The sequence below is a fragment of the Ixodes scapularis genome, unplaced genomic scaffold, assembly GCF_016920785.2.
Source record: "Ixodes scapularis isolate PalLabHiFi unplaced genomic scaffold, ASM1692078v2 ptg001158l_1___fragment_3__unscaffolded, whole genome shotgun sequence".
Taxonomy (NCBI): domain Eukaryota; kingdom Metazoa; phylum Arthropoda; class Arachnida; order Ixodida; family Ixodidae; genus Ixodes; species Ixodes scapularis.
The window spans coordinates 352,105-366,449 of NW_024610108.1; the positions used below are offsets into that span (position 1 = coordinate 352,105).

The window sequence follows — 14,345 nt, forward strand, 5'->3', positions numbered from 1 at the left end:
TCCACACCGCGTCATGGGGACATCGTCGTCCAGGGTCGCTGTCCGGTCCGCTTGTCGAGTCCGCCACTCGACGTAGTGCCCGCACTCCCTGCGCCAGCGTCCAGCGCCGTCCGAGCTCGCCTCCGTGACCGGTCCCTTGTGAAGTCGGCAGCCCAAGCCCTCTTCCTTTGTCTCCGTTCCCCTTTTAAGACCTTCCCAAGTCCTTGTCCCGCCGACCGTCCAATCGGGAACCTTGCCGCGAGCCGACCCTCCGACGTCAGCGCTGGGTGAGGGGGCGCTTGCCCCGTTCCTCACGGAGAGCTCGGACGTTCCGCGACAGGACGGCGACAGTAAACGGGAAGGTCACGGGGAACGAAGGAGCGCCCGACGGAACGGCGGCGGGGACCGGCAAGGTCACGGAGAGCGGAGGAGCCAGGGAGAGGGTCCCCACACCTCCCCTCCCTCAAGGCTCGGACCCCGGGGGGCTTGATGTTGCGTGGTCCCCAGGACCCTTGGCAGGGAGCTCGTTCAGCTGAGTGTCACCGATGACGACGAGCACCCTCGATGATGATGATGGCATCAAACCAAGCAGGTCAGCGGTGAACGTTGATTCACTGGGAAGCTCGTGACCGACAGAGCACGGTCCACGAAATGGTCCGGAGCACCACAGCTCACAACACGGACGGGCACTCAGGCACACACAACACGCCGGCACTTAAAGTTCGCTTCCGTCCCTAATGTAACAGACAGCGAAATGCGCAAAAACGAATAGCGGCACGCTATATCAGACAGCGAGACGAAACCAAAATCTTTCGATCGTTGGACATGCCACGAAATAAAAACAAAACTTTTCATCTCAATACTAGCAGGCAGGCAATCATCAAGAACATCACGCTGTGCGTTCATGAGGTACTTAAGTGGAAAACCATTCCTTAACTAAAAAGTATGAGCACTCAATGCATACTTAAATCGTACATACGCCCACTATACAACATTTGCTCCTATCAAACTCAACCGCATTCTTTTAAAACAGTAAGCAATCCACCAGAGCGTCAGAACCGCACACCTCTGACAACAATATTGATCTCCAACACATTCGCGAAGAACGTACAAAACCTCAAGAACTAACAATAACCTCCCGTAAAACAGAAACGGTCACAAATCCAGTCCCGTTCGTGAGGTGCGACTCGGAAGGAACACGCTGCCAACAACCCATGACGGGTACTCATGCACTCGGCGTTCACGCTACCCGAGCTACAAACACGCTACAGCCAAGCTACGCAGCACGCCTTCATCAGAAGGGGTAATCACCTTACTGAGAGGCCGTTGTTCCGTGGTACCGGCCACTTACACCAGTACAAAGGGAACAGTACCTGGATCGTGCGAACAGCAGATCTCATTGGACAGCCTATTTACACGGCTTTGTCCGTAACGTTTGGGCATGTACCAGACGTTACCGCTCCACCGCTCCGGGTGACCACCCAACAGGAGCGACGAGCGCGTAACGGCGGTCCGCACCGAACCCCGCACGGGCTCGACAACCGCGACAAGCGCATCGACGCACGTTAGAGTTCTCCGCCGGCCAAACCCCGACACCGCATAACTAAAAAGTCTTCCAGCTGATGTCAAGGCCGGCCGAGATCGAGCAATAAAGGTACGCCGTCAACGCGTCTCGCGAATCTTCAACGTTCTCGAATCGAGCAACGTGTCCACATATAAACGCAGTAGGTTACGCACAACGCTCGCCCCCAGCCAAGTCAACACGCCGCATGACTGAAAAGTCTTCTTGCGACTGTGAGGACAGGCAGGGTTCGAACAATGTAAGTATCCCACACGCGCACCTCTTAACTTCCGCGCAACGAGCGCGATACCGAAATGCCAAATAATCTAACCGGCCAGTCTTGGAGATGGACGAGCTAATAAACTATATTTGCTCTGCATAAACAGTTTCCGCAGCGTCGAAGTGTCTACAGCATTTACCGCCGCATTCCAACATCCGCTACCCATTCATTCAAAGGCTGCAGTTAGTACAGCGACGGGCTGACCCAACGCACAACAGTTATAGGCCGCCGACGGCCATGCCGCTGCCATAATTTCTAGGCTTCCCGGGCACGTACCCGCCGACGTAAACCGTACGTTTTCCCGGGCCAACCGCGCATCTGTACAGGATAAAACTATGAACAACTCGTCACATCATCGCAAGACCGCCACTCCCCTCGTGCAGGTTTTGACTGCACGAGCCCAGCTCTTTCCTCACCTAGCTGTCTTTTCTACCCTAAATTTATAATTTCACTCTAGTCCAGGTCTCTGCACGACCAATTACGCTCTCTACGCCCTCGCGTCCCAACGCGAACCAAAGCACGGCCGAGAACCGTACTGCATCCGGCGGCAGCGCAAAGCACGCGCTGACCGCCGCTCCTCCGGAAACGGAGAAAACGAAATTAAAGAGTAACTCCCGCCGCGAGGCTCAACCTTCGATATGGCGGTGTGAGGATCCGGAACCAACTTTGCGCACAATTAAACGGAATCAACCTCACGACTCTACAACCAGAAACGCACGGGTCATGCCCATCGCGTCAGACTGGACCCCACGGAGCATTACACACGCACAGCCACTGATAAAGTGAAAACGGAAACTCTGTGGCTTTCTGGATTCCAATATCTGCGCACCAGACATCGCGTATCCGCCACGATTTAGTGGGCTTAGCCCCTAAATGTAGCGTCTGGCCACAAGGTACTCGTTCAAAGCGATCTTGGTCGGAAGCACAAGAGCGCATCCGTACCTTGAGACGCTGTCAACTAACGAAGCTCAAAACCGCGCTGACAGCTCAAGCAAGGCCAACTGGGAGCTAGCATGCGGTCAAACCGAGACGCTAGTCTCCTCACGGACTAAATGCAATGCGGGAATAATTTCCAAACACAGTACTTGCAACCGCCATCCGCAATGGGTGCGTTCTCCACCCGGAGCGATGCCTCTTTAACGCGTCCGATCAGTAACAAGCGTTACAAACCATTACATCGATACGCGAACAAAGGCGGTTAGGCGCGTCACATCCCCCAAACCGTGAGCTGGCATCTTTCCCAGCGGACGCGGACGGCCGGAGGCGTAGGTGGGGGGACGCCCGACGCTACAGGCCTCGAGGGGTGCGGTAATTTCGACGCACATAGCGCTCTTGCTCAGCAGGGTCAACCTGCCAGCAGCGAACGGTGCGCTGAACAGCAAATACTCATGGCGCTTCTAGAACGGGGGATAAGTAAAATCCTGACAGGCTGGGCAAAAGGGTTAATCCCTTAAAACAGCGGTCAAAATCCGCGTCTCCCAGTCAGACAGGCGATAATGTCAGGGCCTCCGTGCGGCGCTCCCGCAACGAAACTTCGTGCGGCGCTCCCGCGACAAAGATGACCCCCAAAAAGAGCGCGAAACAGTGCCCCAATTCAACCGGAAACAGGTTAGAAATCGGAATGCCTGCCTGATCAAAAATCAGGCCCCACGTTGCGGCGCCAGTTTATGCGGGCATCCTCTAACTCCGATTCCCACACGCCCTGTCTCCGGATGAATATGACATTGCAATGCTTCGCTCTCGGCAAAAGGGTTTATTCACTCACTCATTGCCTTGGGGGGTTTCGGGATCGGGGGACGGTCATCAGCGAGGCCGGGGAAGAGTCCGCTGCCCGAGCAGCTTCTCCGAGTCCCAGCGGTGGTCGTCCACACCGCGTCATGGGGACATCGTCGTCCAGGGTCGCTGTCCGGTCCGCTTGTCGAGTCCGCCACTCGACGTAGTGCCCGCACTCCCTGCGCCAGCGTCCAGCGCCACCCGAGATCGCCTCCGTGACCGGTCCCTTGTGAAGTCGGCAGCCCAAGCCCTCTTCCTTTGTCTCCGTTCCCCTTTTAAGACCTTCCCAAGTCCTTGTCCCGCCGACCGTCCAATCGGGAACCTTGCCGCGAGCCGACCCTCCGACGTCAGCGCTGGGTGAGGGGGCGCTTGCCCCGTTCCTCCCGGAGAGCTCGGACGTTCCGCGACAGGACGGCGACAGTAAACGGGAAGGTCACGGGGAACGAAGGAGCGCCCGACGGAACGGCGGCGGGGACCGGCAAGGTCACGGAGAGCGGAGGAGCCAGGGAGAGGGTCCCCACAACTGTTACCAAAAATAACACGCCCAGACGTGTAAACCGTTGTCCCATAGCGGACACGTCGAAACGTGTTCATTTTACACGAGGCCATCTGTGTTTTTCGTCTACACATGAGGTGCTGTGTAAACTTAACACGCTACACCGTGTCTGCCTTCCGCAAAACCGTTTCGAGCGTGTTCCTTATGAAACATGGCGGCCAGCGGCCGAGAACAGGCGAGAGACGAGCCCAGCGAGCCGCGCGCCCTTCAGCCGAATTGAAAGCACACAGGGCGCGTTAGTTCTCGTTCGATGTCTTTTATACACAGTAAAGTCTCCAAGCGGCGGACGTCGCTACTTGCAAAGGTACGTACGTGCTTAGTCGGCGGTCGGCGGCGTCGGTAGCTTCAACAAGCCGCTAAACCAAAAAAAAAAAAAAAAAAGAATACCGAACTCACATGGATAAATAACTTGAGCAAACTATTTAGAATCGGGCGGTAACTTACGCCACCTATCGAGATTTCTAGCAGCCTGTTTTAAAAAAAAAACGAGTCTGTTAACACTGCGAACGACCACTACTACACAGCAACCCTACATACAACGCAGGCAACACAGCTACACAGCACCGACATGTACACAAACACAACAACCGACACTACGCCCGACACTTCCTACTCGATATCCATTGCTCCCCGCGGCGCATATAAGCTTGACATTTGCGGGTGAGCTCTTTGGTCGCTGACCATTACAGATTTATACAAGAATACACAAAACACAGCGCAATGGACAGCCGTGTGTTAGAACTGTTTGGATTTAAAAAGTATGGAGGCAAAATCTATAATGTTCGTCCGTTGCAATAAATAACGATATATTAACAATGAATCTTAAACCGGTCATGAAAAAGTTCAAATTTTTATTATTTTCTTGCTTAACCAGTGTTATGAGCAGTCCGACTAGCTTGAGTCAGATAGGAAAACAAATTTTTGGGATTTTGTCATTACGTATACAATAATAAATGAAAATGATCCTTGCGCAAAGCATTTTTTATATATTTTTGTGAAGGACATCCGGACATCCGCCCAACACTTCACTTCCGCTAGTTGCAGCGGTTGCAGTACGGGAGCAGACGCCTTCACTTTTGGGGCGTTTTGATGCAGTTTGTTATCGTATGTCGTGTCGGTGTCGAGAAGAGCGGTGGGGCAGGGTGGGGCTTGGGAGTTTATGACCGGTGTTATTCGTGAACACTGGTGTGGGCTGCTGATGCGTCTTTTTTTTATACTGCCGCCACCCCGAACTCCGAAGATACACAGGCCCGTAGCGGTGCATTATGCTGAATCGCGAGCTCCTTCTCTGTTGACGTCGCTTTCCTGGTACCACTCGTGGATACTGCAAGCGTTTAAACAGTGTGCACTGTCTCGCCTACATCCCCGGTGACGTATTCGACCTGTTGAAACTTATGTCCCGTCATTTTAGAGTACGCAAGGCAGTTATCTCGTTGGTCTGGTTTCGGTTATAAAAGCAAGGCAAAACGCTCGTAGTTCCCGCCCTCAGTACACGTTGGTCATCTTCCACACTTGGACACCGGATAACTGAATGAACGAGGATTTACATTCACTTCCGAGGTTACTCTCGCCGCTTCCTCACCGTTGAGCAGCAGGATGAGCTGGCGACAAGCCGCGGATGAAAGGCTTGAGCATCAACAGCCCAAGCGCACTCGGTGCCGATGCGGGCGACGCGGGTTTCTGTCAACCGGGAGGCCAGCACAAACCGTGACCGTTCCAGCTCTTCGTCATGACACGGTGTTGCAGAGAGCAGGGTAAAATACAGCTACACGGATCACCGAAGCAAACGACTGCTATTTTAAATCTTGGCTTGTGATCGCGCCTTTGTAGTAGATCATCTTATTCGTTTTGCTGGAGAGACGCAAACGACGGGCATAACAAAATCGCTTGCATATTCCGCATATGTCACAAAAGCATTTAACCTGTCACCTTGCGAAAAGCGCGAAACACGGAGTGTGCACCGTCCTAAGCTTCCCGTTTTTTACCTTCTTTAGAGCAGTTTGTACCTGCTAGTAGATATGCCTACTGAAACTGAAACAGGGCAGTGCCAGAGAGAAAGAGACAAAGTTTAGAAAGCTTGCTCGCTCTCCAATTTCTCAACTTTCAAGTGATTGTACCATAATAAATGCACCAACACGTCTTCCAAAATAAAGAAAGAGCACTACGTTCACAACATAAAAAATGGTCTCAGTACATGCATCTGTGGGCAGGTAGGAAACCTTGCCCTAATTTATTCACGCCGCATGATTGGCGCAACAAACTCGTTGCAGGACCGAATCATCTACTCGAGCGGTGTGCGTCGCTATGCAAACGCAGTCCAACACGAAGCATAAAAAAACGGCAGATTTAGGACAACAATCCGGAGTCCATTATTCAATTAAAACAACGTAATTTTGTTGAAAACGCCCGCTGCTTCTTACTCACGGTATGTGTCAGGATACTTCCACAGTTTGAAACGGAACGAAGGAAGATTTACTTTTAAAAACGCTCGCTGCGTCCTCCCGGACCACCTGGACCGGATCAACTGACGACGACGGGACTGTACCCGTTGAACCTCCACCACGCAACAAACAATTTGCGCTCCGTGTTAAAAGCGTGGTTCAAACAGACCCGGAATACGAAGCACCGCACCACACACGACGAATGTTTCAGCTCTTTTTCGCATCGCCGGGTTGCACCAAACAGAACGAGATCGCCGAAGTCAACGCCGCGCTGTCGTGAACCTTGGCTTGTGGTTGCGAACTCGTGGACCCTGTGACTCCCTTCGCTTTCAAAGCGCACACGACGATTACGAATGCTACTTTCCGTCTTCCAGGAACATCACAGGGGCACTTCTCCGGTCACGTCTTCACTATGTGCTCGCAAACTCCGAAGCTCTATGCGAAGCTTCTCGCGTCCCGTCAAACCAAAACAGTAGCGGCGCCATGCGTACTTGCCAGATTTTCTCCGGTCAAACAAAAACAACGAAAGCCACCGGCGCTTGCTTCCAGCGTACATCGGCGTTGCGCTTGCGCCGTGGCCAGATCGCTTGAGGTTGAAGGTTGAAGCAAAAACGAAACCAACTGCAATGTCACGTGTTCACATCGAGGACACGCTTTTTATATCCATTTTAACTGTTTGGAACGAATAATTAGACCCATGGCTTTATTTGTGGTGTCTAAGAAACTGTTATCAGGACCCCTAAACTAAATACAAATATGGGCGACATGAGGGAAGCCGCATTGCCATCGACCAGAAGATGGCGCGAGCACGGTAAGCGCGCGTTTGGCCAACGCCCTGCGACATGACGCAATTGCTTTTGGTGCATATCTGTCTCCGAGACATGCTTCTTTCCGCGGCATTTGTCTCGACGGTCCTTTCTAAGTGTGTCCCCAAGCATTCCGGTGCTTCGATAGCCGGCAATGCCGCGGTCGTCGCCGGGGGCGATGCGTGTTATCGAGGTCGGCTACACGGTTATGCGTGTATGACCGAACCAAAACACGTTTTTTACAACCTCGCATGATTTCTGAACGAATTATCCGTTACTCATCGTGTCAATTTATGGTAATTTGTGTAAATAGCGTGTTTTTCACCCCAAATATTCGCCAAATACACGGGACTTGCTAACAGTGTACGCGCGGCGCAGAGCGGTCGTTCCGGTCGCTCCGGTTGCAACGGACGCGCTCGCTGCAGATATGTCTGAACCAGCCGTCCCCGTCCTCCCAAGGTGAAAGTCAACGTGGCGACATCGTTGGACATCACGTACCAGACGTTCGCTGCTATGCCAAACGTTGGTTTGGTTACGTCTTGCCCCAACCGCAAATCGAAGAACGCCCGAAAAGGTCTGCGTTTCGTCGTCCTCGGAACCCGAAGACGACTCCGAAGCGCTGCTATCGTCCACATCGCACGTCGGAGTGGCGTCAAAGGAAATCATGCCCAGGTCGGCTTCTGCCGAAGAATGTCAACCTTTAACGGCGTCAGGTCCTCGAGCGTAGAGAACTCCGTCATGAACGCAGCTCGAATGAGAAAAAGGTTTGGCCGCAGTGTTGCCAGATGGTCCCACCAAAAAACTGCCAAACGACTGAGTAGTATAGCCCAAATATAGCCAAGGCCGTAAAAACAATATAGCCCAAAATAGCCCAGACTAAAACAATGAATTTTAAGCCTTATATTGACAATTTCTCACGCTCATACAATACGTGTTGCAATCTCTGTTTCAACCCTCAGATGCACCACCTTATGTGTACATTATGTTATTTGTGAATTTTCAAGAAAAACTTTGGAAGGATGAATATCCGTACAAAACTGGCCCTTGCTTCGTAGGTTTTCAGAAGTACAAAACACACAAAGGCAGGTTTATTGTGAAGCCCGGGAGATATGATCATACAATAAGAGAACAAAATTCAGAAGCAGAACAGTCATAACACTGGGTGCTGGAAACAAAAACCCCAATATTTCAGGTCCTTACTAATATCACCCCGTCTGTCTTTTCTTTGTAAAGAATACTAGTGTCACCCCTTCACGTTCACACTATTTCTGATTGTGTCGTCCTTTCTTGGAGTGAGCAACGGCTAGAAGGTATAGTCAATTGTTTAGCGGCGAAACTGCGGACTTCTCATTTTTGCAAACCTGGGAGTCAAAGGATTCTCACAATGCGCACCAAAGGTCTCCGACTGTTCGCAGAGTTCAGTCTACGTCCGGGCAGAGCCATATGCGTCCGGGTTGAAGGCGCACTACCGGACCTGCGGTAATAGTGCAATCTGTTTCGTTTGCTCCACTGCGCTGTAGGAAGGCCGCTTGAACTCTGCATGCATTGCTTCACTGCGTAATGCGAAAACCCCAAAGTTTGTAGAAGTTTAAAGCCTTTCTCCTTCCTCTCCTTCCTCTCGGCTAGCCAAAATAGAATTTTTTTTGTTTCCAAACTGATTAAAAGTTTGAAAATTAACTAGCCGAACCTCAAAGTTCGGCGTCGAACCTGAGGTTCGACAAAAGTTCGCCGCATTCTTAGAAATAGCCCAAAATAGCCAAATAGCCAACTACGAAATTTTGACGTCAACTAGAAAAAAAATAAAGCCCAATATAGCCCAAACTGGCAACAATGTTCGGCCGGTGCGGCTACCTCGGGATCACTGCGCGACGGAACGTCGTCCAACGCCATTGGCCCGAGATCGTTTTGGTATGCGTGCGATGACCAATGAGAGTGGTTTCGTTTTCGGATGGATCCGAGGTCTGGCGGCCTTCAATTACATTTTTATTAAAGAAATAATCACCGTATGACTTTATTTTTTTGGTTTTTAGGCATACTTAGGGCGTCTAAATTCAGTTGTCAGCATCAAAGCACAAACTCAAAAACCACGTGAGTGCCCCTTTAACACACGTTTGTTTTCGTTTTTTCGTACGTACGTTGCACCCGATGTTCGCAGGCAGATCGAACCGTACCTTGTGCTAAGCGCACAGGACGACACAGGCATTTTTGGTGTTCTCTTTTTGCGCACAGACACTTGCCTTACTTTTGTGGGCAAGCTCGAGTGCTTTCTGGCGTGCATTCTCAGTCTGGTATACAAGCATAATGTGATGAAAAATCTTAGTGCTTTGACAGAACAGTCAGAGACCTTCTCTGTCCAGCAATCGGCTAGAATTTCCTCCAGATGTTCTGCTATGAACCTTGGTATATTTACGCCTTTTAAAAGAAGAGATCTGCAAACACCTCATTTGAAAAGGCCTGCAGCTGATAGGAAAGCGAAAAAACCGTAAAACAAGTCATCTATCAGCTGAGTAACAAAAATTCATAATTTTTGTGTGCAAAACATTAAAGTTTCTGCTGATCAAAACTGGTTTTGTGATATCTTTTATAAATGTATATTTCTTTCATTGCGCTCTTACGTACTTCTCGTGCCATATGTTCTATTGTTCCGTAAACTGTATTATCTGTATACATCTTCCATTTTGTGTATGAGATCTGTGTAAATAATAAAGAATGTAGGAAAAGTAAATGCGTGCTCCTTGCCTTCTACCCACTCGAGGAGCAGCTTCTCTGGAGTTGCATTACAGTCGTTTATGCAAAAAGATATAAAATAAAAGCCCCAGAAGACGAGAATGAAATCGAGGAGAACTGAAATCAGGCAAGCAAACCGGGAGGGGTGGGGGGCGGTACGAGCGGCAGCGAACCGGCCGCTTAGGACGCGACAGGACAACTTGCGCCATCTAGGGGCAAGTAGGGGCGGCCCGGCAGCAGTAGAAGCGGCGATTATAACGCCACGTTTTGAGGCGGCGGGAACAAGAACCCTACGCTTGAGCGCAGAAAGAGCGCCCCGAGGGAACATGGATGTTAACGGCTGTACTCGTCCTAGTTGCCGGAGTGGGTGATCAACATATTGGACGTCGACGTGACGTCATCCTACTTTTCTCGTTTTTTTCGCTCATCGGTCGCTCTTTTCTCGCTTCTTCGCTCGCTCGGGCGCCCGGAGCGCGTTACAATCAGAGTGTCGAACCGGAACCGAACCGAACCGAAAACCGGAACCGAACCGTTATTTTTAGCCGAACCGGAACTGAACAGAACCGAAATATTCGCCCCCATCTTGGAACTGAACCGGAACTGAACCGGAAAAAAATATAACGGTAACCGGTACAAAACGGTTCACGGGGATCTTTTTTTTTTTTATTACAGAATAAGTGTTTGACAAGTAAAAATTGGCAGCTGTATTTCTATGCAGTGATCGAATTGTCATATTGTCGAGAAGTTTTGCTCGCGCGAGTTTTTAGTCTAGCTTTACTTTGTTCTAGCCTTCTTCGGGGGTTCCCTCGTCTTTACGGCACGGCTCATGACCTCTGCCGGGTTCGGGGCACCCCAGATGGAGGCGAATGTGAACGCACGCTCTAACACCACTTTGTTTACAGAACCCCGCGTTGGAAATGTTTTGTCTTGTGTATGTTTGAATTTGGGATCTCTACTCGAAGGTGGTTTTGTTCTGCGTATGTATAACTTCTGTGTCTAGGAATGTGTTTTCTATTGTTTATGGCTGCTCTTGTGAGCTTCGTTTGGAATGTGCCCTGTCTCGTGTACGCGCTTGTTTTTGGAATGTTCGTATTTGCTTTGGGCTCCGAGCCTTTTGATTGGTGCTACACAGTAAACTTTTTTACACCTTTAAGGGGGTAATGGTACCCAAGACACCCTTCTAACACCCTTATTTTCGACATGAAGGGTGTTAGAGGGGCGTTCCACACAACTGAAACACCCGTTTTGCACCCCTAAACTATGAAAGGGTGTACGAAGGGTGTTAGAAGGGTGTAAATAGGGTATACATGGTAAAAGTACACCCCATGATGCTTCGAAGGTGTAAGGGTGTTTGTATTTGATTTTTAAAAACAGTGCATATGCATGTGTGACAGAGCTGTATGGAATTGAAACCTTTAACGCCAATGTTGCCTATGTGCCGCGTTGTACGAACATGGAGCTTGTGAGGATGACAAACATTAAAATGTGTTCTATTATCCGTAGACTTATGGGGCGAGACATAGCTTCTCTGTTAAAAAAAAAATAATGCGAGTTCAAATTGATATGGTGCATAAAATTGTGCATACATATTCACTGCGGAAATGTCACATTGATTTTTTCTAATAAAACAGAGCCCTGTAACCTGCTGAATCACGCCTCACTATGACTCATTTATTTGATTGTCTAAGCTGCTTTTCTAAGCGACACTATTGCAACACGTTCAGCTTTTTTCTTTCAGGAACATGCTTCGTCTTTTACCTTCATTTGAGGTCACAAATAAGCTTGGTGGTGATAAACCAAGCTGGTCACAGAGGCATCTCCTTCGTTCAACAAAGTCTTGCCGTGATCGCCATAGATTTATGAATAATCACATGTGCGTGTAGCTATAGCTTCAAACTGACATTCGATCGAAGTGTACTCTCCTTTCTTTCATAAATAAAACATCATTTCAGAAATAAACATATTCAGCACTTTATTCGAACTAAATGTTGAATACAACACAAAGATATTGTAGAAGCCACACGTGAAGCAAATAACACATTTGAGGTCAGGCCTAAATTAAAGCGTGTCTTGCAGACACAAAACATTTGTTCCCTATCGTATGAATGGTAAGCGCATCTGCCTGATAATTCGTGATGTCTCTCAAAAGTAAACTTTCTGGACACCTTCTTACTATATATGCATGAAAATGCTGATCAAATTCTACGGTTTCAAGCTTTTGAACAAAAGCCAGAATGCACCTGCTCACTGAAAAGATGTTACACACCAGAACAAAAGTGGGTTGTTCTGAAGAGATGTCGGTCACAATAATGCTGCCGACCGCATACTCAGTGCCGTCGAGAGAAACTGACATGAGAGAAAAGATGTTCTCACGGCTTATGTTATTTTCAGAGATGTGGTGCTTCACGTCAGAAGGCAAATGCTCAAACAGGACAGGCTTGCATCCCGTTGTGCTCATGGTTGTGCTGCTGTCTTCGCAAGATTGCAAATACATCTCGTGCCCTTGGTGGCGGGTTGCAAGAGTTGACGCGATATTTTTAAAGTTTCTTAGCTTTCGAGACAGATCCTTAAAGTACTGGTGTTTCCCTTCGTATCGCATCGCCCAAAGCCTAACAAGCGGTCCGTACATCTGCGTATATTTAGGATAGTGGATCATGAAATGCAATTTGCAAGGGACAGCAACACTTGGAAATGTCTCGCTGAAATCAACGCAAAAGCACAAAATTAGGCGTTCAAGATATGCAATGTGCTCTACTGTTACTCGTCTACTCATAATGACGTCAACGATTTTTCTTAACAAAAGGTACAGCCCCCATACCTTTTGCTCTCTTGGAACACACTCACCCACATAAAATGACAGGTATCGGAATAAACAAAACAGCTGTGAGGCGTTTCCTTTGATTGTCTTTGTTTTTTGTAACATAGCCATTGACACAGCTTCTGGCTTGTTCCGTTTGTCATTCTCGCTGTAAGGGTACCTGACAATGGCAGCATTTAAAACTTCTAATGAAAAAACACCATCTTTTACAAGTGAAGAAATTACTTGTTTCAACAAGAACGGGAAGACGCCTTCATGCAAGTCGTGCATAATGTCTGGAGGAAGGTGTTGTGTAGGGTGAAAACCAGAAAATGCCACGGCACATTCACTACGTACACCATAGAGTGACAAGGAGCTAACTCCACAGGTGAGCAAGCTAAGGTGGTGGTCGTGCACTGTGGGGGTTCTTTCTGCGAAGTCAGAAGGTCGGTGCTTTCTTGAGATTTCCTGGCGTAATGCCATACAGTGTCGGCATATCCTGCCTTGGCTAAAGCTGCATTTGAACCCTCCAAGACGGTGCAGAGAGAGATTATCTCCAGTAACAAAGAACACAGACCCATTTAAAACTTCTCCATTGACAACAATGCCAACCGTTTCAAGGCGAGCGATGTCATTAACTAGGGGTTCAAGCACCTTCTTTAAACCATATTTTATCACAAGCTTTTCTTTTGCAAGCACTGCTAAGTGAATTGATGAAAGTTTTGAACGTGTGTCGACCGGAGCATTCAGAACTGTATAATACACTGCCATCATCCTATGTCTCCCACGTTTGCTCCCAAGAGGATCACAGACCTCGAACTCATCAGTGTAAAGTTGAATGCAAATTTTTTTCGCATCTCCTTGAAAATAGGCATGCTCCTGAAAGGCTGTGCCATCAAAAACATCAACAAGGAACTCTCCTGACCCTGCTGAACGCCTGGAGCTAAGATCAACAGACAACTTGTTGAGTGAATGTTCTAGGACATTTAAGACGGGAACATAGGTGAAGGCCTCTACCTTTCCACCCATGTCTCTGCCAAGACAAACGTTCTCCGGCTGGACGAATGACAAACAACTTTTCCAGTATTTTTCGCGTTCCCTTTCATTTACAAGCTTTTGTAGGTCACGCTCAAGAAACAACTTCAGCTTCTCTTGGTCATTACCTGAAGCTGAAGGTGCAAGGAAATGTTCAGCGAATGACTGTATGTACAAGACAACATCAGAAGAAATCTCTTGAAGTGTTGCACTTGGAAGTCGCTTTCCCTCCTTCCACTTGAGCAGCAACAAAGCAAACTGCTTGAGCAAGCCTTGAGGTTCACCTGAAGGGTTGCATGTATTGCTTTGCACAACGCCTACACCGTCAGCGTTGATTACAAATGGCACATCTGCGTGGCTGTCCGGTTGATCTTCATCACTGCTTGGCAT

At 49.0% G+C, this 14,345-nt stretch overlaps 1 protein-coding gene across 1 annotated transcript; it reads right to left on the bottom strand.

Annotated features, from left to right (window-relative positions):
- Positions 1-12,176: 12,176 nt before the first annotated feature.
- Positions 12,177-14,345, bottom strand: LOC120847077. Its single transcript, XM_042288130.1, has one exon. It carries the CDS (start codon positions 14,343-14,345, stop codon positions 12,177-12,179), a length of 2,169 nt encoding a protein of 722 aa, XP_042144064.1.

Bases quoted from the DNA above. Each gene is read 5' to 3' on its own strand.
- LOC120847077 (XM_042288130.1), bottom strand. From the start codon at position 14,345: ATGCCAAGCAGTGATGAAGATCAACCGGACAGCCACGCAGATGTGCCA.